Source organism: Sinocyclocheilus grahami, unplaced genomic scaffold (genome assembly GCF_001515645.1).
Source record: "Sinocyclocheilus grahami isolate Dianchi unplaced genomic scaffold, SAMN03320097.WGS_v1.1 scaffold209.1, whole genome shotgun sequence".
Classification (NCBI taxonomy): Eukaryota; Metazoa; Chordata; class Actinopteri; order Cypriniformes; family Cyprinidae; genus Sinocyclocheilus; species Sinocyclocheilus grahami.
In genome coordinates, this window is record NW_015505388.1 from 1,468,459 (window position 1) to 1,496,205 (window position 27,747).

Sequence of the window (27,747 nt, forward strand, 5' to 3'; positions counted from 1 at the left end):
TCAGAATACATTCCCCTAAAATGAGTAACACAGATTATGTTACTAACTACAATTTTCAACATGTAATCTGTAATCAGTAATGAACTACTATTTGTAAGTAATCTACCCAGCACTGCATTAAAAAATTACTTCCAACAGACCATGAATAACTTCAAAAGCTCCTTTCTGCAGCAATATTACAGATGTGTTAAATATCACTGTAGTATTATATGTGTATATAGTAACAAAGGAGGAACTAGTAATAAAGAAATACAGATTTGCTTCACTGAAGTTAAAAGCTTATTGTATTATGTAGAGTATTATGAGAGAGAGATGGACTGAGTGAGTGTGATTACCTGCATCTGATACAACATTCATTCTTCAGCTCAATCTCATATTCGGAATAAAATAATAGTTTCAATGTCAACTGAGGAAAGCGATATCTTTGTCGTACTATCTGTTCCACATTTTATTGGTCCAGATTGCAGAGATATGTATTTAATTATATAATATATATATTATAATATATATAATTAGAAACACCACAATAATTAAATTAGAAAAAAAAGAAAAGTCATACAGCTGAAGAGTATAATGCCTGAATTGTATTTATTTATTTAGAGAACTATCCCTTTATGGTTACATTAACAAACCATTGAGAAATCATGTCTGCAGTTGAAACCAGGTCCCCCAAAATGTTGCCAAAGAATAATGTATTTTGTCCATTAGTCAGTATGGGCCCTAATAATCCCATTGTAATAGGACTAGAAGCACAGTCAGAATAAAAAAGTCATATGAAACCACGTCAATTGGATTGAATTGGTCAGATCCGATTAAAATTTCGATCGGATTGTAAGGGGAGGTTTATTCCTTTTGTAATCCAAGTGAGAGGACATGTAAACACTTGATCGGATTGAAAACCGAAACTGGAAAGTACTGCGCATGTGCAGTGACGTAAAAAATAGTGTGTGTCACACAGAACAAGCTGTTCTTCCTGTTGAATAAAGTGTCATAAATGAGTGTCCCATCATTCTAAAATTCTGCTTTCACTCAGCGTTTGTGAAGTGGAGCAGGACGATGTCCACCAGTCCTTGCTTAAGACTCTCATCAACAGACAAATGGTTTTGGGTGCAGGAAGGAGCACTTTATAAAGCAGTAAAAGTAAGCAGCACAGCACAACAGTTCATGTTCTGGTCGTTGCCTAATTAGGACCTGAGGTAGATAAATATCAAGTGTGCTTTTTAAAACAGTATGCAACATATTCATGCAGTGTGCAAAGATTAAAAAAGATTAAATCCGATCAGAAGCTTGTGACATAAATGCCACATCAACCCGATCACTTTATTTAGTGTTCATGTAAACACTACGTTCAGATTCGTCAATCAGAATGAATTCATTCTGATGGAAGCAAAAAGTGTCCATGTAAACGTAGCTAGTGTTTTGGGATACTTTTACACTGTTGCTGTGTTTAGTATTTAAGACCACAGGTTAAAGCGATCACGGGAATGTTATTTCGATGGAGGGGAAAACAGCAGAAAAAAATTGGAATAGTTTTGAATAGCAATTGGGCTGGTTTTGTTTTACAGACCTGGCAACCCTGCCATTAGGTTGATATTTGAAATGCAAAATTATATAAAGTATCTGATGAAAAAAACTGTTATTAAAGGTAGTAGTGGAGGATGGGAATGACCTTTGCAAGATAGTAAGCTCAAAAAATTACACAAATAGTTAAACTGTGACGTAAACTCACATTGATGAAAAAGCTTTGCTGCGTGGAAATTAAATTTCCATATACACCCATGAACAGAAAACTACACATAATAATAATAATAATAGAAAGATAGCAATTTATCAAAAAGACAACTATATTCAGAGGTGTGATAGTTTTGTATAATAGAAGGAAAGGTCTGTGAAAAGGTGTTTCTGAGAAAGCCAGGAAGACCAACAAAACCTTATTTAAGCTAGTTCTGTCAGGACCACTATCGTCAAAATGATAGATACTTAGCATAAAGTTTGGTTTGGCGGTATGGTTCTGTTCTGGGTAAAAAACCTCCCTGCCCATCCATGCAGCCTGTCATGAATGAGCAGGGAGAGCAGCAATAATAACCCCCCCAACACAAACGATAGGCACGGACCCCCCAACACAACGATAGGCCAGAACCGCCCAAACCACAACCAATGGCATTCTGAAAGAAGCATATCCTTCTGGAATAACAGAGACTGGGGCAGCAGCAACTTACAGTAGAAGGCAGCGAAGGGGTGCTCTTCTTTATAAGCAGCTAAGAAGAGCAGCAAGCCCCTTACCGGAGGAGAGTAGCAGCAAAGGGGTGCTCTTCTTTATAAGCAGCTAAGAAGAGCAGCAAGCCCCTTACCGGAGGAGAGTTGCAGCAAGTTTTGTGTTTATTTTACATTTTTAAATTTAAGTATTTGGAAAACCTGTTTTAGGTGATGGTGTTATATAAAATGTGTACAACAACATAAATTTGGCCAGCTAAATATGTCAGAGTGTTTTGGCACAAACATTAAAAACATACTTAAAGCAGCACTATGTAACTTCTTCTGTGTTCAAAATTTGTAAAATGTATACAGTGGGGCAAAAAAGTATTTAGTCAGCCACCAATTGTGCAAGTTCTCCCACTTAAAAAGATGAGAGAGGCCTGTAATTTTCATCATAGGTATACCTCAACTATGAGAGACAAAATTAGAAAAAAAAAATCCAGAAAATCACATTGTAGGATTTTTAAAGAATTTATTTGCACAATCTAAATGGGATGGGTTTTTATGATCTGATTGGACAGAACTGACAATATGCAATGGGAAAATGCTGTAGCTAAAAAAAAATAGAAATAATATAAAACATAATTTTTTTTTATCATTAAATGCAAAAAAAATCATATACAATCCTTAGTGGAAAACTTCACTAGAGCAGTAAAAAAAAGAAAGAAAAAAGGCATGACTATTTTTTTGCTTCCTAAGCAAGGTTAGTCAGTCATGTATCACACCATAATATCACACCGTGTTTGTTCATTTAGGTTAGAAGAAAAATTGTCTCCCAACTGAGCCTAGTTTCTCCTCTATTTCTGTCACCTGATGGAGTTTGGGTTCCTTGCCACTGCTATCTTTTGGCTTGCTTAGTTGGGGTCGGAAAGACACTTAACTTTCAGAAATGTATCAAGATGACGGCACTGATACCAAACTTGAACTAAATTAAGCTGGATGATGGCACTATTGTCTTCTTTTGAGTTGCATCTTGCAAAATCAACACTTATTTTACTGAATTAAATCAACATTGAACTGACTCGAGCTAAATAACAAACTACATTCCTGCCTTTTGGAGAATTGCTTATAACGAAACTTAACACATTTCTTATTGATCTGAACTGAATCAACACTGAATTGACTTGAGCTAAATAATGACACTATTGTCTTTTTAGAGCAGTTTTACAGCAGAATTTGAATCGTCTCCATAGTTGAGTTTCCATGATTGATTCTGTTATTTTCCTGTTTTTCAATGTGAAGCTGCTTTGACACAATCTGTATTGTATACAACACTACAGAAATAAGGATGAATAATAAATACTGTAGGTATTATATTTGCTTTGAAACTTACGTTGTGCATGTTTAAATAGTATGTTCTTTATAGTATGTATATCAATAGTATGAATGAAATTCATACATACTACATGCCCCATGTTGTTACTGTCACATGACCTACCAATATAAATTATGTCGCTTCACTGCCATTCACAAATCCTGTCTTGTGGCCTCATAGGATAGTAAATTATCCATTGAATGTGCAAGTAGTAGGTAATCCGCATTCTTTTCACCTACTGCTGTACAAATACTATGGATTCAGATATACTACTCATTTCATTCTACTCTTTTCATTTTTCACCTACTATAGTATGGATTTAGGCATATTCGGATTTAACAAGAGACTTTGATAGTAAAGTATAGTACAGACAGATCAGTTGAAATGAGAAACAATCACAATTTACAGATGTATGCTTCAAAAGTCACATTTTCAGTATGTGTGTGTGTAATTTAGGTTCAAAATGTCCAAGTAGCATCCATTTATATTTACCACCTTGCTTTACTCATTGAAATTGAAAGACCTATTAAAAAAAACCCACAGGAAAATCTTGAGGCAACCGATGGTCAATTAGTCTTCTTGCATTAGACATCACGGCTGCACCACTCTATGATGTCATCGTTAACGGTAAGATTTTGTAAGCTTTCCAAGTCTGTTTTCACTATCATATTTTAAAACATTCTATTTCTGCTGAAAATGTACATAGTAAATGAGTGAATTTTAAAGTTAAAATGGATGTTGTGTGGAAAATAAACAGTCAACAGCTTAGTTATTTGCATATAATTGCACTCATAAAATATAATTCAATTTAATTTAAAATGTTATTCCTCATTGGTATCTTTTGTAAATATTTAGTTTATATGAGAGGTTACATATAGTGGTACAACACACTCATATTTAGTAGTGTTTATGCTGATGTTATAACTTGAAGTGATGAACATCTGCCCATTTACACAGAGGTCAAAGAATCACTTGTGTAACAGTGCCAATGCAATCAAAAAAATATTTAGGCTTAAATTTAAGATGCATATTTGGCAGTCATAAATAAATGAAATGGTTAAGAAACAGGTAAAACTTCTGCACTCAAAAAATGATTGCATATTTATTACTATTTTCATCTATTTGATTTAAATACTCGTATTTTCAAAATGCATTTATTCAAATTGCGTAGGATCAGTGTAAATCTGTTATGAAAACTAAACTGTTTATGAGAAAATTATGAAAACGATTAAATATATTCAGTTAAAAAAATATTAACATGGTTTAAATATAGCTAGCAATATTTGATTAGTTATGAGTATGGGATTGAAACCAAAAGGATTTATTGAAGTTAGCTACATACTGTATATAAACCTGGTTATTATATATTTAAAACAAATGCAGTTTATTAGTACAATTGCAGAAATCTGTTTTTACCCGTTTCATTTACCTATGACTGACAAATATGTATCACGTTAAGTTTATTAGTTTACGTTAAAACTGTGCAATCCAAACTGGGCAATTGTATATACAATCAAAATACTTCAATCTTAAATTTAGACCTAAATATTTTTGGAGTGTGACTCCCAGAGCTGATCCTCCCTAAACTACGCAAGCTGCGTAGGGCCCCCGAAACACCAGGGGGCCCCCTTGCTCTCAAAGATGATTTAATTTTAGTTTCGTTTTTTAATTTGGCCAGGGGTTATGAAAACATGAATGACCATTTCTTTTAATGCGGTCTGCTGTCGCCCTTTCTACGTAAAAATCAGTCAAATCATGTAACGTGAATGTCGTACAGTCTTGCTCGAGACTAAAAAAACGAGTTGAAAGTGTACCGAGCTGCGGAAGAGACACTGTTTCTCAAGCGCTTTCCGCGAGCGCGATTCGAGATGGAGTGAAACATGGACAAATGTGTTTCATTCATTTGTTCATAACCCCTCATACAACCGCCCCAACCTCCCCCATGCGTTTCATTCATTCGTTCATAACCACTCATACCCCACTCCACTGCACCCCTCACCCCCCGACACAGTTTTGCGTAGGGCCCACAGAAGTCTAGGATCGGCACTGGTGACTCCTGTTATAGGTGCTTGAATCATATATATTTGAGGACATTTTGGATGATGTCAAATTGGAGAAGTTTAGATTCATGTCACACACACTATGTTGTGTCTGTGTTTGTCTCACCTTTGGGGTCATGTTGTTTGTAATGCAGAATGCCAGGTGGGCCTGAATGCTGTCCATGCTGTGGCAGTGCTGCTGACGGGTGGTGCGCAGGTATTTCTGCAGTGCTCGAGCCATGGAGGGGAAGATGGCCTGCGCTGCCTCACGTGGATCCATCTCATCTCCCGGCGGCTTCTTTTTCTCCTCCTCCTGCAGCCGTCTAACATGTGTGAATGCCTCCTCTACTGCCACTACCAGCCTAGAAGGCGGAAATATTGCATATTAAGCTGCAGTAGTTTTCATTGAAACCACAACTTTATTCTTTAATTGAATTGCATGCTCTGTATCACATTCGTTTTTCCACTAATTCTGTCCCTCTCTTGTTTCTCTTACCGTGCTCTGCGCTTTCGGACTCTTCTGTCATGCTCTGCTTCCTCGTAGTACAGCTCATTGTGGCTGGTGTCTCTCTGTCGGGCGGCAGCTGCTATTTTAGCCCGAGATTGAGCGGTTGCAGCATCGCTACCAGCACCTGGAAAGAGAAAGATTAGCATTATGGGACAGAACAGATGCAATTCAATAAAAAAAAAAACAACAGCTACAAAAAATCAGATTGACATTGTTTTGTATTACAAGAAAGACAGATACCTTTGCAGATTATCATGGAAATGTGTAATTTAACAGCAGTCATAATTACGACGATTAATAATGAATATAATTCACTAATCTTTTTTTTCACATTCGTTGTCATTTTATCGTCAGGTTATTTCCTATCAGGCAGGCCATTCATAAGTTTGGGTTCTGTAAGATGTTTTTTCTTTGAAAGAAAGATTAATATTCCAAATAAATGCTTTCTTTTGAACTTTCTATTCATTAAATAATCCCCCCAATAACCATCATAGTTTCCACAAAAGTATTAAGCAGCACAACTGTTTTCAACATTTGTAATAATAAGAAATGCTTCTTGAGCACCAAATCAGTGTATTAAAATAATTTCTGAAGGATCATGTGACACTGAAGACTGGAGTAATGGCTGCTGAAAATTCAGCTTTGCCATCACAGGAATAAATTACATTTTAAAATATATTCAAATGAAAAGCAGTTATTTTATATTGTAATAATATTTCACAATATTACTGTATGTTTCAAATCAAATAAATGCAGCCTTGGTGAGCATTAGAGACTTCTTTCAAAAACATTTTAAAAACATTTAAAAAAACTTTTGAACAGTAAGGTATATCTACTGCAAAATGATCACTGGCATCCAATCACATCTTTATGTGGAATTATGATGATCACACATAATGCATATTAGCTCTGTGTGCATAATGTGGTGAACAGAATAATTTATGCATATTTATCCATATTCAGGTCACAGATATAATTAATAATGCATGACAAGGGCAGCTTGACTCTCCTTGGTAGCAGGGCAGGTATGTGAACCCTTCTGTAGCTCACTGAATCACCTCCAGAAATCACTTATACTGAAATTGGACCAATAAAAAATCTTGAGACCACCCTTTCCTCAGTTGTTATTTGTGAAGAACATAACAAAGACCAAAAATGTACATACACATAAAAATAAAGAGGAGAATTAAGAGGAACAAGATTCTAAACACATTTTACACACAGACAAAAACATGTAGTTGAGTGTAGACTATTTCAGAGCACTTTGAAACCTGGAAAAACAGGTTGATTTTTTTTTGTTTTGGGGGAGAGGGGGTGGGGGTTTCTTTCTAGTGATGCATTATTAATACTCTGACAATATGTGCAAAGCATAAAGAGCTACACACTGCTGATTTTCAAATACGTGCACACTCATACACACACATTCCTGACCTGGTTCAATAGCCACAGGCACAAAGGAAGGTTTGAGTGCTTAAGGGGGTATCCTGATCCCTAGTATGCAACTCTGCATCATGGTGTATGTACATTTCTTGTGCTGACAGCACATCATAGATGTAAAAAAAAAGAGAGAGGTAGCGATGGAGAGAGACTGGGTGTTTTTGAGATCTGGGGTGAGTAAGAATTATTGACTTTTTAGACAGATTTTTAGAGCATAGTAAGTGCAGAGATGAGTCTTCTTCATGGTAGTCAAGACATGTAGAAGGATTTCTTGATGCAAATTGTTTTTTGGATGAGTCTGTGACCTTGTGCACGGTGTACAATGACTGCATGCACAAGCAGGTAACCAAGACATGTGGAGCACTCGACAATTCAGTGTCTCGGTGAAAGGATTTCTGAATGTATTACACAGTCTGAACTTACAATCGAAAAGATAGCTTTTCAGTTTGGCTTTAAACTCTGCAGAAAGAAACGTTACAGAAGATTCATTAGATGTCGGTGGTGACTGATTGACATGGTTGCTGCATTAAAATTTTGTTTTGGTACGTCTACACACATTTAATAAATTCAGAACAATATTACTTCACAGCCAATTGAGTCAATTGGTTATATATAGTGGAGAAGAGCAGGGTTGGTCAAATACAAAACAAAAACAATAAATAAAAAAAATAATATACTTGAAATATATAATTAAAAAATAACAATGAGTCAAAATTGATTTTAGATATAATGCTCTATATGTCATTTGTTATACAAAACCTAAAGGAATAGTTCACCCAAAAATGAAAATTTGTTTAAAATGTACTTAGCCTCAGGCCACCCAACATGTAGATTAGTTTGTTTCTTTATCAAAACAGATTTGGAGAAATGTGGCATTACATCACTTGCTCACCAATGGATCCACTGCAGTGAATGGGTGCCGTCAGAATCAGAGTCCAAACAGCTGATAAAAACATCACAATAATCCATGACTCCAGCTGATCAATCAACATCTTTTGAAGCAAAAAGCTGCATGTTTGTAATAAACAAATCTATCATTAAGATGTTTTTAACTTCAAAATATTCCTTCTGGCTAAAATACAACACTTCTATCCATAATACTGCTTTCTCTAGTAAAAAAGTCACCTCGTCTGAATCAGGAGAGAAATATGCACAGATGAAGCACTGTTTACAAATGAAAACAGTCTATAACAGTTCTAAATAAATATGTCAATTGATTTTGTGAGAGGACAACAGTGTATGGAGTTTTTATTGGCGGAAGTGTTATTATGAACTATAAAACGCCATAAAGATGAATTTGTTTTTTAACAAACACAAAGCTTTTCACTTCACAAGACGTTAACTGATGGACTGAAGTCATGGGGATTACCTGTAGAATGCTGTGATGTTTTTATCAGCTGATTGGACATTCTGACGGCAACCATTCACTGCAGAAGATCCATTGGTGACCAAGTGATGTAATGCTAAATTTCTCCAAATCTGTTCCGATGAAGAAACAAATTCATCTTAGATGCCCTGAGGGTGAGTAAATTTTTGTGTGAATTTTGGTATTCCTTTAACAGAGTCAACCCAACAATGAATGTATTATGATTCAATCCATGCTTTAAAATTACATTTTAAATGAAATTCATTAAAGCCTCATGTCAAGTTGTACTGAGGTTTATCGATTAAAAGGGTTAACATTTAATGTGGATAGCATTTCTCAGATAATCTCGTGCTGAGAAAGGTTCATGTTGAAATCTGACATTTGATTGGCAGTTTGTGACACTGATCTTTTCTGATACTCTAGAAGAGACATGTTGCATTACTTTTTCTCAGGACAATAATCTGTGAAGCAGCTCTCATGAAATATTAAGGACAACTCAATTTTGATACCTTTCCTATAGGCATTCCAAAATGATTTCAGAATTTCTTGGAATAATAAGAGTCAGATCAGGATATAGACAGTGATTTTACACAGATTAAACTCACCATCTACATTATAGACTTTTAGCCCAGCCAGATGTTTAGCTGCCCTGGACTTTGCAGCCATCAGGAGGGCAGGGTTGTGAACTGAGAAATCCTTGTAATAGTGTTCAAGAATTACCAGGGCTGCCCGCTGAATGCTACAGAGAGAAAGAGAGAGAGAGAATGATCAGCATTGTAAAAAAAAACAAAAAAAACTTGTAATATGGGTTTAGGTGTCTATTTAAACACAGGAACAGACAATCCCATCATGTATTTCATTAAACAGAGTCAGATAATAATAGATTTCATTCTGTTTTGTGTGTGTGTGCACGCTGTCACTTGACACTGCGGCAGCACTGGATCAAAAATGTTAAGCCTATGAAACAATGAGAGCTAGAACAAAGGAAAGCGATGGGCAGGAAAGAGGAAGGGAGAGGGGAAGCAACGCAAGGAAAAGTAGGGAGTGTCTGCAATGGAGTGATTAATGGACGTTTTTCCCTTGGCCCAACTTCAACTCATTATTAATGCATTAAACAGTGCACACACACATACAGTTTTGTGTGTATAGACAAGCACATATAATATCTCAGCAAGAAGGCAGCTCAGCCATATAATCAATGCAATTACAGAGACAAAACCTTTAATGTTCTGAAAAAATATTTCCATGTTAATATATACAGTTGGTTTGCAGATTTGATGTATAAAAACAATAAAATGATGTATACAATATTAAAAATAAAGGATCTTCAATGATCCTTAGGTTTCAATGAACAATCCACTTCTAATCAAAAACATTTTCACTTACTGCTTTCTAGATTCTTGAACACATCAATAAATAAATGGTTTTCTACAAAACTAGACCATACATCCAATGTAAAACTTTTTGGTTCTGTAGAACCTTTTAGTATTAGTTGGAACCTTTATTTTGAAGTGTGACTAATTACTTCCTTTTTCTATTTACTTTTAACTAAAGAGCATTTAACAGACCATTAAACAGCATATTGAACAGTATTTGTTTTAATAAAAGTTTGGTCATTGTAATCAGCTGGCACCTGAGCTGTCCCAGGTTGTAGTGGTGAGTCTCTCCATCGGTGGAGCGCACGACACAGAGAGAAAAGCAGGGCTGCAGATGCCGGACCTCCAGCAGAACTACTGCCAGGTAGTGAATGAACAGCAGAGCATCCACCAATGATACTGCAAACTGCACTATGCCTTGGTAGTTCTCATCCTGTCAAGCACAGATAGTAAAGCAATAAGCCAAGGGAGACAAAATGACCTGTACTAAATTCAGGCATCCTGTTTTATCTTTATTTTCAGCGTTATAATATAATTTAATAATGTATTAAATTAACACTTTTCAACAAGGACGCTTTAAATTGATCAAAAGTGGAATTAAAGACATTTATGTTACAAAAGATTTATATTGGAAATAAAAGCTGTTCATTTTAAATTTCTGTTCATCAAAGAATCCTGAAAAAAATTTATCATGATTTTCAAGATTGATAATAATACATGTTTATTGAGGACCAAATCAGCATATTAGAATGCTTTCTGAAGGATTGTGTGACACTGAAGACTGGAGTAATGACTGCTGAAAACCCAGCTCTACTATCACAGGAATAAATTACAGTTTAAAATATATTAAAATACAAAAAGTTACTTTAAATTGTAATATGTTTTCACTATATTGCTGTTTTTGATCAAATAAATGCAGCCTAGGAGAACATAAGACTTCATTCAAAACATTACAAACAGTCCTATCGATCCTAACACAATTAAAGTCAGCCTAATTGTAGGTTACACTATAAGTGAAGTGTGTAATTACAGTGCCAATAGCGTCACCAAATGAAAAAGCAAAAATATTGTTCCACATTCACAGGTGTGCATATCTGTATATATTTTAATATGGCTTTGAACGTGGCTCATCAACAGCTGAAACTATCCATTTTATAAAAAACTGAATTTACACAATCACAATTCTACAAATCTCAACATGTTTCTCTTGACTCTTCATGGTCCCTATATTTGCACCTACCTGCGAATCCAAGATGCGCACTCCAAAGAACAGCCAATAGGAGAGTAGCAGGAGGAGCGTGAGCAACCCCAGCAGGGCGCGGAACACTGCTATCCGGGGCAGGGAGGCTCGCGCCGGTCGCACAAACAGCGCCCAGCCAGCCAGCAGCAGAATGAGGAGCTTGAAAGCCAGCGAGAGAAACAGGCCCTCACAGGCAGTACCACAAGCCTGCAGGCGCTCCGGCCACATCAGCTGGGGCAGCACCAGGAAGGACAGGGGGGTGATCAGAACCAGCAGGCCTAGGAGGAGGATGAGGGCCAAAGGAAGGAAGCGTACACAGTTCAATTTCTCTACTGGACCTTCCGTCTCCTTCCCGAAGCCAGCCAAATCCTCTTGAGACAAGCTGTGGTCTGATGTTCCAGTGACCGCTGTGGTGGTTTCGCCCCAGTTGTCATCCTGTCAAGAGGTGGGAAGGGATCAGCGATATATCATGCACATAAAAAATTCAACATACTCCTAAAAGCCTCGTTATCTCAGAGGCCCAACACCCAAGCCCAGCACTCAGGATCGATAATACAGAAAAAGACACATTTACAGCTTCTGATTTACCCCCTTTTCCATCCCTGTTGGTGAGATGACAAATCTGCTTCACAGCTAATTCAGACAGACAGCACGGAAATACCCAGGTCTCCCTCATCAGCATATATTAATGACAAATACCCAAAACTCACATACATCTGCATATAAATGAACATGAGAACTGAGAGACAGACTAACAACAAATGAGAACTTTCTAACAGCAGGACGTCTGAGTGAATGCCAGAAGAATGTGAAATGCAGTGCAGATTAGAATTCCATTACAGATAATTCTGCACTAAGGTTGGTAATTCATCTGAAAATATTTATATATTTATTTATGGACTTGTTTGTTTATTTATGCATCTATTTGTATGAATAGAAGCTGTATTTTGTATGGTAATGTAGTTTAGTGAATTTAATCTGAATTGAGAAAGTTTTCAATTCATGTAAATGACAGCAATAATATTATCATAATAATAACAGACATAACATACAGATGCATGCAGCAGTTACTGGGCCAACCATTGGCTATATTTACTAAGTTCAATTCAATGAGTTTAGGAACAACACTGCTGCAATTTTGCAATATAGCAGGCATTGCATAACCTAGTATTGTTAGATTCAAAAACCATGATGCACAGCTTCTGGGCCAAGAAAATAAGGAATAAGACAACTAACAAATACAATATGGGATATGCACATGCTGTATGTGATGAAAGAAAAGGGAGGGATTATTAGTAAGTGAGAAGAATCAAAATTAAAGTGAGTACACATCTGATGGTTTCCGCTCAAAAAAAAAAAAAGATTTTCCCTTTCTGTTACACAGTTTAGTTTGTGCCAATCATCATCAGAAGTGAGGAAATGGCAGATGGAAAAGGTTATGAAATGAACATGAACTTAAAAAAAATAAATAAAAATGGAGCCCATCAGATGAAGTTACATGGTCAACCTCTAAATGAGTTTTGAGGCAACTACTACTGTAAAATATTGCTGTAATCATTATATGTAATCAACACATTTACACTCAAATTTTTGAGCACTGAAGTCTAACAAAGTTGCTCGTACATAAATTTACAATGAAGGAAAATGACTGAAATCCTCAAAAGGCTCACCTTAGACTACAGTTAAAGAGGTAAAATCTTACAATTGATTAGCAAATAATTTTTCAGTTTTACTTGACCATTTTCCACTTCCTCTTTGACCCCTAAAATGAAACTGTTTTTGCTACAATACCTTTGAGACTTCAAAAATAACATTTGAAATGAGGTTGGAATAAAATATTCAGCTAAAAGCAATAACAATATCTACTAGCAGGTTGCATCCTTCAATAACAGCCTCTTTTCAAACGTTAATGCAGCAAGCCAGGTTAAACTGTACAAACTGTTAGATCAGGCTGAAATGATCAGTAGTGATGTTCTTTGAGTCTTTTCAGTAAAATGGTTAAACCAGTTTAAGCGTAGTTTAATGCAAATTAGGTTCAAGGTTCAAAATGACTTTGTTTTAAGAGCTGGATCTGAAATGACAATTAACATTCTTAATAACTGATTAAACATAATAAACAGCTATATTTACCAGACTTTTCTTTTTTGGTTGAACTTACTCTTTAACCCAAATTCAACAATTTTATATTTTATTGGCATATGATTCTGCAAAGATTTGTTTTTTTTTAAATTAGGCATTTGTTAATAGAATAACTCTTATAAGAGCTGTTTCTTTGTGACCAGAGGGCAGACTATTGTGCAGCACTGCGGTCTGATCTTTTCCATTTTGCCCACAGTCCACATTGCTGAATGTGCTTCCCCCACTGAGAGAGACAAAAGCACACAGCGCAGCTAATAGTGTTTGCATGTATGTTAGCGTTCTGCTTGACTCGAGTACAGCTCATGTCCCTCTCACAGAGCCACAATCTGAGCTGTACCACAGAAAGAAAAGCAGGAAGAGAGGGAGTGGTAAACAAGTGTGAGAAACTTCTGCACCCCTCTCCTCTCCACCCTCCATCCTTTTCCTCTCATTTTTTCCCAAAATAAACCTGCATAGGCGCGTTGACTAACAGCACAATGACTTAAAATGATATTCAGCAGTACTTGACAGCATGCTTCAGATACTCTCGACAGAGTTTGACTTGATTCTGAATTAACTTGTATTGAACCCAGGACATTTCTTTTTAATGCAGTAGTTGGCTTTGAAAAGTTAGAAATTGCATTAGATAAGGATTATTTCTCATTATGACCCTGGCCTATTAACTTGAATAAAAGGCGAGATGAATCAAAGTCAAACAGTCTTGAGTGAGTGAATCTGGGGTGAAGGGGAGGAGGGACTAAAATAGATATCTGTCATTGGTGATGAGGTTCTGAACAGGTAAACTCATCTGCTATTCCCATTATACAGCTTCATTGTGTTTGTAATCATGCTAAATCATTGCAATTTGCAAACTATTCTAACTCAAACTCTTAGGGAAAATGTTTTTTTAAATAAAGACTGAAAGAGTTGTTGGAAGCTCAGTGGTAGTGACATTGACGTCATGTGTCCATGATGTAGTTTGTATATAGCCTATATTTTTTTCTTTTGTTTCAAAATTCAAGAGCTGCATTAATTTATGAAGATTATCATGATGAACAAAACATGAACAAGACTCATAAACTTTTGTTCGTCACAAAGCTTTTTTTTGTTGTTGCAATAATCCAAAAGCAAATGGAAAAATCCTATTTTTCTAAAAATGACACTAGCAAGAATGACACACTCAAACAAGGGCACAACAAGGAAACATAAACATAGACCCTTTCTTAGCAAGTAAGTTATGGCTTACATGCTTGCTATTCCAAGTCATTCTGTTCACTAACGTCTAAAGTTTCCTCATTGGAGAAAACATTCCAGAGGCCCAGGCTGAATGACAGGAAGATGAAAGAAGATCAGAGCCAACATGATGAAATTACACAGGGAAGAATAGACCTGATAGCCGTTCAAGGGCATGGCATTAACCTTTTAGCGGTGCCAGGAGCTTTCTTTGATTTACTATGATATTTTTACCAAATATACCAGTGTGTATTTGCTCCTTTATATATGAGAGATCTGCTGTTGTAATTCAAATGATCTATTAGAACATAAAAACTGTTTGACGTCTATGAAATGTTGGTATTGGAATATAAAGATCTGGCAGGTTCATGTTTGTTTCCATATACACTACTGTTCAAAAGTTTGGGGTAGTTAATATTTAATTTAACGTTTTGAAAGAAGTCTCTTATGCTCATTAAAGCTGCATTTATTTGATCAAACATACAGCAAAAACAGTATTTCCACATGTGAATATTACAATTTAAAATAACTGCTTTCTACTTTAATATCTTAAAATGTAATTTATTCCTGTGATGGCACAGTTGAATTTTCAGCAGCCATTAGTCCAGTTTTCAGTGTCACATGATCCTTCAGAAAACATTGTAAAATGCTAATTTGCCGCTCAAATGATCAGTTATTATGGATGCTCAGTTAATAAATGTTTTAAAAAAAGTTTATGCTGCTTTTTTGGTGGAAACCATGATAGATATAAAGTTGCTGAATAGAAGTATTAAAAAAAAAACTTTAGAACAGTAGTGTACGAATATAATTTTATTCAGTATTGATCTATAAAATATAATGCACTGAAAATCCAGAACTAGGTGTGATCAATCAGAACTCCTCCATGTCTTCAATTCCTCTCAAGGAGAAATGTACAGTATTTAAAGACAGACAGACAGACAGACACACACACACACATACACTTGCACAAATTAATGTAGACAGACATGAGGACCTATGAAAACTTTGTATGCCTTTTGCCCCTGAGGGGGAGCCAAGTAGGTCAGAATAACTGAGACCCAGTAGGAAGTACAAAGTGGCGTCCTTTCATACTGAGATGTATGTCACTCCTATTTTCCATATCTGTCTATACCACAAAACCCCCTCCTTAAACACACACACGCACTTTACCCTTGAATTCTGTCGTTCCCTTTTTCATGGTCTCTCTTATAAATATTCCAGCACAGTCACTGCACCTTCCCTGTGAAGTGACTGTTTCCTGTACATATGTGTCTTTATATAACTCAAATGCAGCTATGCCATCGTATAACCAATGATAACAAACATCATGGGAAAACTCATATATACATTTTAGGCCTGATTCACACTGCATGCGCATAGCAGCGAAAAAATGTTTTTGCCCGTAAAGTTTCACCACTGAGCCTATTTCTAAGTGTGCTGAATGTAGCAGAAAATACACTGAATACACTATACATTTTATTAACACAATATTACAATATTAGCTTCTATAAAGAAACACAATAATAGAGTCAACTACTTGACATTTGACAAAAAATACATCTGCCTTCATTCAGTTTACACATTGACAGGCACCTGAACACTGCAAATCAGTAAATCTGAGTGACTCCAGATAATATGTAGTTTGTAGAGTTTGGGTTCCATTGTAAATAAATGTCTATTAATTACTATTTGAATGCTAATGCGATCCACCTCGCTTACAATCACATTCATAATAATAATTCTCAACTGCACGGTAAACCAGAAATCATTTTATTTTCTGTATAAAGCTGCAGCTCATTTATGCAGCAGAAACACAGTCAGTGTGAAAGCACAATGTGAGCCTGCTATGACAGTTAAGCTGCAGCACCGCTTGCGTGCTGTTTATGCATGCGGTGTGAAACAGCATGAATTGCTTTCACAATGGAGCAAGCAGACTGGAGACTAAAAAAAGGCACTAATGTGAAGCTTGTAATTTTGATAAAGAACTACATACACAAATAACATTCATTAGTTGAGCTGTAAATTACTCTAAATTGTACTTTTGAGGTGGGGCTTCTTTTCTTTGAGGTTAAAGTTCTGAATATTGCTTTAATCTGTCAAAACACTGAGCACTTCACAAATGAATTACTCTGCCAGCACATAGCATTCAATAAATAAATGCATTTTTCTATTTTCTGGAGCATGTCACTGTCTGAAATTCCTGTTATTCTCTTTACTCTGTTAACTCTGTGGCCTGTGTGTTTGCCGAGCTGGAGCTCAGAGGTCAGGATGATGCGCTTTCTCCATCACACAGTCTCATCATATATATTTTGCACAAATGCATATGCCATGCAGCATTAAAAACAAGAAGAATGTTTGTATTTGTGCATCTTTACACCGTATGTATACAATGATGTGCATGTGTGACTATTTTTGTTGTGAGTTTGCAAAGTGCACAATGACAATACATTTATAAAATATTTTAAAAAGTTATAAAACATATACACTACAGTTCAAATGTTTGGGGTTGGCAAATGTTTTTAATTCTCTTATGTTCACCAAGGCTGATCAAAAATACAGTAAAAAAGTAATATTGTAAAAATATTATTAAAATTTTTAATAGCTGTTTTCTATTTTAATATATTAAAAAAATTATTTTATTCCTGTGATGGTAAAGTTGAATTTTGAGCAGTTTTCAGTGGCACATGATCCATCAGAAATAATTCTAAAATGCTACTTTGGTGTTTAAGAAACTTTTTCTTAAAAAATAAATAAATTACTGACCCCCATATTTTTGAACAGTGGTGTAATATAATAAAATATTTATTATATAAAAATATAAAAGATATTATACAAAATATTGATATTATATGAAATATCATTGTTTTATATAATATTGATTATATTAATTACTTTCAAGGTCACAATGGTAATGCTCACTATCACATTCATTCCTTTAAAGGGGTCATATGATGTGATTTCAATTTTTCCTTTCTCTTTGGAGTGTTACAAGCTCTTGGTGCATAAAGAAGATCTGTAAAGTTGCAAAGACTAAAGTCTCAAATCCAAAGAGATATTCTTTATAAAAGTTAAGAGTCAGCCACACCTACCTAAAACGGCTCGTTCTAACACGCCCCCACATATCTACCTCACTATGTGGGAAGATTTGCATAACGCCGCCCAAATGTTCTCGCAAGGAAAGAAGGCGTGACTTTTATTCTCGCTGTAGTATTGTTGGCGCTGCAGCCATGTCGTGAAGGCGCTGTGTGCTTCGTTGTGAAAGCGAAACTACTATTCAATATCTGACTCACCTGGGCGTCTGTGGGGGCGGAGCTTTGATCCGGCTGCTGTGGCTGAGCTGATGATGCACTGATGGTGACATTTTTGTCTGAGCGGCTGCTGCTGTCTCGGCTGTGTGATTTGTGCCGATCCCTGCTGCTGCGTTCACTGCACGAGAGAGACACACACAGCGACGTATGTGAGGGAAACGCTGTCGCCATGGCGATGGGTGCGGGGAAACACACTCAGACTAATGACAGGATAACCACCATCAACATTCTCCCTCCTCATCCTCTCGCTGACACGTGCTGGCTTCCTCTAGCACTGTCTCGCACATGCCCTAGCTGGAGCATCTGGTGCAAACTGGGTTAGATGCAGTGAGCTGTGACGACCCTAATCCAAGCACAGCATTCTCTCTCTCTCGCTCAGTCTTTTTAGTCATCATAGCTAATATCTGGTCAGCCTTAGAATAAACAAAACAGATTAACAAAAATACAGCACACACATTCTATCAAACAGCATCAGACATAGACGTCTCGCTCTGAGTAATTATTGACATCAGCAAATAACTTGTTTGCACACTGTCTATGTTTAATAATATAAAGCTTTCGCAATGAAGCATGAAAACGATATTGTTTCTTCAAGCATCTCGGAGACGTTGCCATAGTTCTTCTGAATTTAGCCTGTCTACATTTTTCCTGTTTCTTCTTCACTGCAAAAAATGCTTTTCTTACTTAGATTTTTTTTATCTTGTTTTCAGCCAAAAAACTAAACATTCTTAAATCAAGAAGGAATTTCTAGTCCTGTTTCTTCTTCACTGCAAAAAATGCTTTTCTTACTTAGATTTTTTTATCTTGTTTTCAGCCAAAAAACTAAACATTCTTAAATCAAGAAGGAATTTCTAGCCAAGTACCAATTATTGTCTTGTTTTCAGAAAAAAAAAATTCAAAATTAAGTGAGTTTTTGCCTGAAACAAGCAAAATAATCTGCCAATGGGGTAAGCAAAATAATCTTGTTTTCTGTTTGAAATAAGATTATTTTGCTAACACAGTACAGCAAAAGATAGAAATAACTTACTTAAAACTGGCTTAAAACCTTTTTTTTTGTTCTGAAAATGCTAAAGACTTTTGCACAGTACTGTACATATATATAAACATGTGTATATGTGACCCTGGACCACAAAACCAGTCTTAAGTTGCACAGGTATATTTGTACCAATAGCCAAAAATACATTGTATGGGTCAAAATTATAGATAAATTATTTTCTTTTATGCCAAAAATCATTAGGATTAGGATATTAAGTAAAGATCATGTTCCATGAAGATATTTTGCAAATTTCCTACCGTTAAATATATCAAAACTTCATTTTTGATTAGTAATATGCATTGCTAAAGACTTCATTTGGACAACTTTAAAGGCGATTTTCTCAATATTTAGATTTTTTGCACCCTCAGATTCCATATTTACAAATAGTTGTATCTCGACCAAATATTGTCCTATCCTAACAAACCATACATCAATGGAAAGCTTATTTATTCAGCTTTCAGGTGGTGTATAAATCTCAATTTCGAAATATTGACACTTAAGATTGGTTTTGTGGTCCAGGGTCACATATATGTATATATATAGATAGATAGATAGACGGATGGATGCATTTACATCAAGCAAGCAGTTTTTTTCTACAGTCCATCAGTCCATGACCCTGTCAGAGCAGATGTTCAACCCATTTTGAGGTCGCAGCCCACCAGCTGAAAACCACTCAACTATAGTTTTCTAAAGTAACTCTCTGATCATGTTAGATCAGTGAGCATGAAGAGAGAGAATGCAATATGATAGAAGATTGCTTTTGTCTTACACTGTCCTCTAACTGTTATGTTTAGAGACTAGTTGACAGTTTATGAAGGCACATCTTTTGATCAGTTAAAAGAACTAATACTAAAACATTAATTTCAATACCACCCTTATGTTTTTAAAATGCTCCCTTTTCTTTTACAGATAGTCATCACAGACGTCGAGCCCCTGTTGCTTTACTCTAATCCTGGACAGCCTGGGCAGAATGGGAACGCAGGGTACTCTGAGATTTTGTGTTATATTATAGAACATGTCTACAGCTGAGCCACAGGGACTAAACCTAACAGCTGCTCCAACATACAACAAAAGCACAAGATTCAACTTTGTAGACAGATAATGAATATACTAAGAATCACATTTGGAACTACTTTGAATTTTGGGGGAATGATTCACCTCTGATTGTCCACCATCTACAGTAAGCACAACCATGGAGATTTGGGTATGAGGTGGGAAAATACATAAGTTCTCCAGTAATATATAATATTATAGAACTCTCTCTCTCTATATATATAATTTAATTAATTTTTAAAAATAAAAGCACAGATGCTTTCATTCCCTTATTATAGCTTCAGACCCTCTAAAGCAGGAGTGTCAAACATACGGCCCACAGGCCTAACACGGCCCACAGAGGTGTCCAATTCGGCCCGCAGGATGATTTCAACAATATTATAAAATAATAAATAAAACATAATTTTGAAAATTAAATAGTGTATTCGCTACAATATTTTACTTTGAGTTTAAAGCGGAACAAATGGCTCATTTATTTACGTCGATATTACGCCTCGGGATTTGGGACACCTAACATGCGCGCTTTAAAGCGGCGCCAGAATCTCGAGCAGCACGAGGATAATATGATGATAGCTGCGTTGTAACTGATGCTTGTGGGGCAATTTTCTGGTGATTTTAAACATGTCCAAAAGAAGAAATTTGATCTGGAAGGGCGGACAGGCTATTTAAGGAGAAATGGAAAGAAAGTAATCTCAACGCCGACAGGTATGTTTAATCACAACTCGTGGCTGTGGTAAATGTGTGCAATATTAAACGACACTGTGACGCACTGGACAGCTTCGCATGGAGAAAGTACTACTTATTGTGTACTAATATCCTAACTGTTGTTTTAATGATGTGCGAGCTGACATTTTGTAACTTTGCAAAAAAACAAACACATCATGAGAGTTTTTCAGTGCTGGATGAAGGCTATCAGTTTACAATATAATTCAATATATGGGGGCAAAAATAAAATGCCCTGTAAGAAATTTAGTTTTTAATATTTATGTTGTGATAGTTAATGTCAGTGCAATCGCAAATGAATTGATTTTATATAACAGCTCAACAAACAAGATGCTAGTATATTAGTCACAATGCTGTCTGTTTATCTCTGCTTTGGCAAGAAAAAGTTTTTAAGTTTTAACATTTTATAGGCAATTTTTGCTTTTTCCATGTCTGTAAAAGTTAAATTAGACTAAGTACTGAACAGACACAATTACGGTAAGATATGGAGATGATAGAGTAGGATACATGCGCTAATTCATCCAGAAATAGTTACTAACTAATAAAGAATATTTTAAGTGAAAGAAAGGGTGATAAGAAGTAAAAAGTGGCAGGAAGACACATACATTCTCTGCTTTCATGCTGGAATTCCTCAGGAGCTTTAGTGTCGTATTTATTTATCCATGACAGGCTTAAACCAACCAATGTGCTATCTCAAAAACATTCAGCAAAATATGGTTATTATCACTATCAAAAATATAAAATTAAAAAAAGAAATTTTGTGTCAATATTGCACACCCCTAAAGTAACCAAGCATCATCTTTAAAAAAAAAAGTTGTCCTAGATTTTTTTATTATATTGTAGTTTGTATGGTTAATATTAATGTAATTGTGAGTAAACTAGGGTTTAACAAAAGGTCATTTGGCCCGCACAAGGGGACATTTTCTCTGATCCGGCCCTCAACCTTAAATTAGTTTGACACCCTTGCTCTAAAGTAACCCAAGGCTTCTCTTTGTCCTGCTGAAGTGGGTTCAAACCTCAACCAGATCTTCAATTGCGCCACACCACTTTCTCTAACTCTTCTTTCTTTTCTCATTTTCTAAATAAAATGTATGGCCATTATACTACATATATTTACTCTGCTTTTAACAGTGCTAAAGGTCATGGCACCGGATTTCCGAAGAGATTTTTTAAAAATGCAATCAGTGAATAAAACAACAAAGCCCCTTTTCCCAGCAGTGCAGAACTGCTCAACTCTGTGTGTATTTCAGTATTCTAAATACCCTGCAGCAAGCATGGGATTGTAATTAGAAGTTATATAAACTGGGTGTTGATGCTGAATGGGAGAGGCAGTATGACAGCCCCTGGTGAAACATTGAGGTGTCCGTCCCCACCCAGGCATCATAAATGTGTGCTGATGTAAACTGTGCATTTCAGCTTCATTTGAAAATTGGAAGAAAGAAATAGCTGAGCTTGCCCACTGATCCAAGGGAAACTGGCTAGATGAGTGTATGCTACAAGTTATAGATACATACAGAAAGAGAGAAAGAGGCAGTTTGAAGGTGGTGTGTGAAAAATATTAGTAAGTAAATATTTTAATTAGCATTGTTTTAACTTTCATTTGCACACATTTTATAGGCAATTTTTGCTTTTTCCATGTCTGTAAAAGTTAAATTAGACTAAGTACTGAACAGACACAATTACGGTAAGATATGGAGATGATAGAGTAGGATACATGCGCTAATTCATCCAGAAATACTACTAATAAAGAATATTTTAAGTGAAAGAAAGGGGGATAAGAAGTAAAAAGTGGCAGGAAGACACATACATTCTCTGCTTTCATGCTGGAATTCCTCAGGCCTGTTTGGGCCTTTAACTGGAGATTTTATAGGACACCTAACAATAGTGGAGCTCAATAAATAACCTCCTAATTACAGTGGGTGGGGTCAACACAGCCTAAGAGTATTAAAGTATATCAGTAAGCACTGACAAGGAGAGCTGGGAGAATATGTGAAAATCTCTGGCTCAGATCAGAGCAGCTACCAAAATCCAGCCCAAATCTGTGAGCATGAGTGAAAAGTGTCATACAAGCACAAGCAATTCTATGCAATAAGAAACTACTTAAACAAAAGTAATGGAACGGAATAGAAATGGAGATGAAAAGGCATGTGGACTCTATCATAAACAAAAATGTAAGCTTTGGATTTCCCGCAATATTGGTCATGTAGTCATAAAAAGCAAACTTTAAAAAATACAGAAAAATAAAAAATACCTAAAAATGCCCTTAAAAGTTCAACAGGCCTTTTTTTGTTTAGTCTAGAATTAAGCAAATAGAGTCTTCATCTCATGTGAGTATATTATGTCATTTTAATCATATTTATGAGTACTCATTTTTAATGAAGAATCAATTACTGAGTGAACCTTTAAACAAGAACATTTTTTTTATGAGTTATGACACTGATTACCTTTTTAAAGTAATAATTTAGAATCACCAGAGGAGAATTCTCAATAATTTATTCTGAAAGTAATTAAACACATCCCATCACTAATAAGCAACAGAAAAATCATTTCACAGAAAAATGTATTTCATTTTGTTAATACACTTGAAGCTCTAAATAAATGCAGAATCTTTTCGTAATGACAATATAATTTTTTTGCATGAATAAGTGTGAGGAAATCTGGGAAAATCCTCAAGAGAGAGATGCATTAGAGGGAGAGTATGGCGTGTATGCATGCATGTGCACAGGAAGTTCAGCCCTTTACCTCTGCTTGTTCGACCCACGTGACCTGTTGGAGTGGTGGGAATAACCAGAGTGAATGGAATCTGTGTCCATTGTAATACTGTCCGTGCTGTGACTGGTTTAAAGCAGCGAAGGGAGGAATGTGGAGACAGTTAAAGTGCAGATGATGATCAGGACATACATGAATCTGCGCAAGATGACAGGATCCTTTCTAGGGGCTTTCTGTTTTACATTAACCTAAAAAGAGAGAGAAAGAAAGAAAGATTTTTTTAACAAACTCCTTATACCATAAATACCACAAACACAATAATTTGATAATTTACATAATTTAATTCAGAGCACAAACACAGTCTTTTAAAAAGGTTAGGGCTATCTCATGTCAGTTAGTAAAAAAACAACTGCAATACAGTGCAGCAGTCCAAAAAAAAATTCCCAATTCCCAGGGCAAGCAAAAATTTATAAAAATGTGTACCTTGAATGCAATGTAAGTCACTTTGGATAAATGCATAAATGTAAATGCTTTTCTCCAATACACTGACAACAAATGCAGGCGCAGCATCAAGAGGTCACTGCAGCAAAGCCTATAGCACTGTAAAGCACCTCTGCTGGCAAGATCAAGGTGCATCTGTTTCAGTACTACTCAACTTTAGCCAGTACAGAAGCCAAACTAATAAATGCATATCGCTAGCCTTCCGCTTCCTCCTTTCTAGTTGGAATATATCTGCTAGTGATAATTTATTAAAGACCGGAAGGTATGATCCTTAGGAAATCAACTGTATTTCATTAGTATTCAGCTATTCCTTTTCATTACTATGCCCACAGACCCCTCTCACTTGAGCTGTTGTGGAAGCTATTTTTCTTAGCTGCTCTTAGTTGTTTTTTTTTGGCCCTCAGTTCTTCATCTTCAGGGAATTCTGACTACTCAGTTTCATGGTGTCACTTTAAATTTGATCTTTGAAATCGCGAGATTATATCACAGCAAAGCAGACATAAGCACTTTCCCACACCGTCCAAACACATTTAGTCTAAGCTTGCTAGCTAGTTATGGTCTTATTAGCTGCTAAAACTTGAATGACATGCCAGATTGCAGGACCAAAGCGGTATTCTGGTTGGTTGGTTATTCAGCACCCAGAGTAGGGGAATATCAAAGTGATGTGACTCACAAGCCCTGGACAAAAACAAAGAGTTTGGAGAAAAAAGCCTTTGAACCATCACACTGTCATTAAAGAGTCACATGAGGCTAGCAAGCAGTGAGTATCAAGGCTTTATACTGAGACTTCCAGCGCAGACCTTGTGCATTGATTTATCCGCTCATAAATTACTAATGTGGAGTGCACTCACGCTCTAGTGCCACCTGCCATCTCAAAACAAGCAACCAACACATCAACACACTCACAAAGCACACTCACAAATACACACCTATAAGAGGATTTACAGGTCTAAAAATTAGATCCCATCATGGGCAAATTTATTCCATCACAAGTCACTTGCATTAAACCATGATGGAATTAAATTCTGCAATTTACTTTCTGCCTCTCACTCCCTGCCACATTCATATAAGTTCTGGGGGTTTTCATTTAATTAATTAATTTGTGACAAACTATTCAGCAGATTAAATTAAATGTAACTGAAAATTCAATTAAATACCTGTTTGTTCAAACAATGGAAGACAGAGATTTTTTAAACTTTATTTTTGTAACTCACACTGAACACAGAAATTGATTGAATTTTTAACGTTTTGAACTTGTTTTTTTTTTAGAATGGGACAATTGTCTTAATTGCTAGTTTATCTAAGAATACAGGTAAATACCTCTATGTTCTTGATCAATGTGTGGTATGTGAGTTTGCCAAGATAGCACTAACCACTTTCAAGTCTTTATTTCTCTTATCAATGGGAGAAATCTGACCTGGACAAGAACACATAGCATTCCTCTGGGGTTACCTCATAGTGCCCTGAAAACACACACACACACACACACACACACAGAATTCCTCTAAAGTTACTCCATGCACTTATATGCACTCACAGAAAGTGTATCATGTTAGGGAGGCCGGGGGCTTAGTATTTTTTTTATGTTATTATACCCTATCATAAAGGAGAGGAAAGCAATTACAGCCAAATGTTTAATAACATCAGACAGGTTTCACTCTTCTTATCTCGGTTTTGGCACTGTGTGTCAATCCATTACTATTCTGGAGACAATTTAGAGGTTGTTGCATATTTCATAGGGCAGCACAGGCCAAATCAATCTCTTTTGTTGAAGCAGGAATGCAAGGTTTTGAAGACTTTGATATGTGATCTTTCGAGATGAACTGGAGGCAGTTGAAAACTGCGATACACAGATTCCTAATTCAGAGTTAATAGTTTTCTAATCTTACCAGGCTTGCTCTGTTGATTGTAATCAGTAGTCAGAGTTCTGATAAACAATAAATGAGAAAAACGAACAGCAGACATGTTCAGCTTCTTTCCCTACAAATCACGGGCCTTTTTTAAAAATAATTTTTTTATTGATATTCAAAAATATATAAACATTTATCACTTGTATTTTAGATACTGTATCATACCTACGTGTTCACCATACATCTTAGAACAGTATTTACCAGAAATACGCACACAGAAAGACTTGTTGATTTGTGAAAATAAAATTTCTGTGTTTTTTTTTTTGAAGGAATCAAAATTCTGTCATTATTTACTCACCCTCATGTTGTTCCAAACCTCTCTGAGTTTTTTTTTTTACAATGAAACCCAACAGGGTTTGATATTGTTTTGGACCCCACTAACTTTTACTGTATGGACAAAAACAGTTTATATAGAAATATCTTCTATCTGGGCACAATCTCAAATTGTAAAGTTCTTCTAGATCTGGGTCTCGTCTTACAGTTTTAGACAGACTGCATTCTATTTCTAAAGTATGCTGATAATTACAGATGGGCACAGTATCTTCACCATTTCATTCAAAAGAATTTCATGGCATGAAGTTCCTGAACTGCTTAGTCACTTTTCAAATCAGCTTTGTGTTTGAAGTGAATGCTGCAATAAATGTAGAAGTTTCCTTTAATAACCAGAGACCTTAAATTCCAGTATTTTTGCCACACATTGGCTTCAAAAGACTCGGAAGACAGAGTATGAGTCACATTTGCAATACTTTTGTGTCCTTTGAAAGCTCCACATTAACTGTAATCTTCTTGGAAATGAGCAACCAGTGCATTTTTTTTTTAAATGACCCTTTTGTGTTTTGCGGAAGAAAGGAAGTAATTAACAGGAAACAGAGGAATATTTTAATGTGAGCTGATGGACAGTTGCTATTAGAGCATATAGTCAGAATGTAGTGCTAACTGGAGCAGGAGAGTCCCTGGAGGCTTTTGCATTTAGCCATCAAAACTCATTTTCACAGCCATTACACCTACAGAGCGAAGACACATGAACACACACATCATTTGACAGAGAGACTCAGCGAAGCCGTTAACATATGTTCAAAGCGCTGAGTAATGCATTTCATATACTCTCATGTAGAAACACACATGCACATGCAAGTCTTTCACAGTTGCCCTAGAGGCAGTCATGGATGATCAAACATGGCAGAACAATAACAGTTCTTCACCTACTAAACAAGAATACAAGACAGGCAGAAAGAGAGACAGAATCAGAGAGCAGAAAGAATGAAAGCAGAGGGGGGAGGGACAGCGAGAGTGTCCAGTGTCTTCTAATGCCAAAAGGTGTTCACTTGTATTTAGATCAATGCAGTGAGCACAAAAGGATAGACAATAGGTAGCCTACAGAAGAAACTTACCCAGCTGCTACGCCAACATCCCCGATAAAATGACCCGATGATCAATACCCATATTTACCCACTATCAGGCATTGCAACCAATCTGACGGCAGTAATGATAGTATGTATCCTCTACAGGCGGAGCACACAATGCGATGCACTCAGCCAGAGGTGGAGGGACCGACTGAAGCTCATTACAATGTGCTGCGCTAGAGGGAGTTATCGCCTCTAATTAGACGTACACTGCAC

General features: G+C 36.1%; 1 protein-coding gene across 1 annotated transcript; it reads right to left on the reverse strand.

Annotated features, from left to right (window-relative positions):
- On the reverse strand, positions 1 to 27,630 carry vangl1 (VANGL planar cell polarity protein 1). The gene is made up of 10 exons (XM_016286463.1): positions 27,520 to 27,630; positions 23,751 to 23,965; positions 18,179 to 18,314; positions 11,538 to 11,972; positions 10,555 to 10,730; positions 9,527 to 9,660; positions 7,979 to 8,014; positions 6,107 to 6,242; positions 5,738 to 5,972; positions 1 to 15 (listed from the first exon to the last, which is right to left on the reverse strand). Exons 2-10 carry the CDS (start codon positions 23,819 to 23,821, stop codon positions 1 to 3), a joined length of 1,374 nt encoding a protein of 457 aa, XP_016141949.1. The 5' UTR covers positions 23,822 to 23,965; positions 27,520 to 27,630.
- Positions 27,631 to 27,747: the final 117 nt, after the last annotated feature.

Excerpts from the sequence above, each read along its gene's own strand:
- vangl1 (XM_016286463.1), bottom strand. The coding sequence starts at position 23,821 with ATGGACACAGATTCCATTCACTCTGGTTATTCCCACCACTCCAACAGG. Across the intron at positions 10,731-11,537 it reads TGCGCATCTTGGATTCGCAG|GATGAGAACTACCAAGGCAT; the intron begins GTAGGTGCAAAT and ends TGTGCTTGACAG. Across the intron at positions 8,015-9,526 it reads AAAAGTCTATAATGTAGATG|AGTTTAAAGCCAAACTGAAA; the intron begins GTGAGTTTAATC and ends TTCTTTCTGCAG.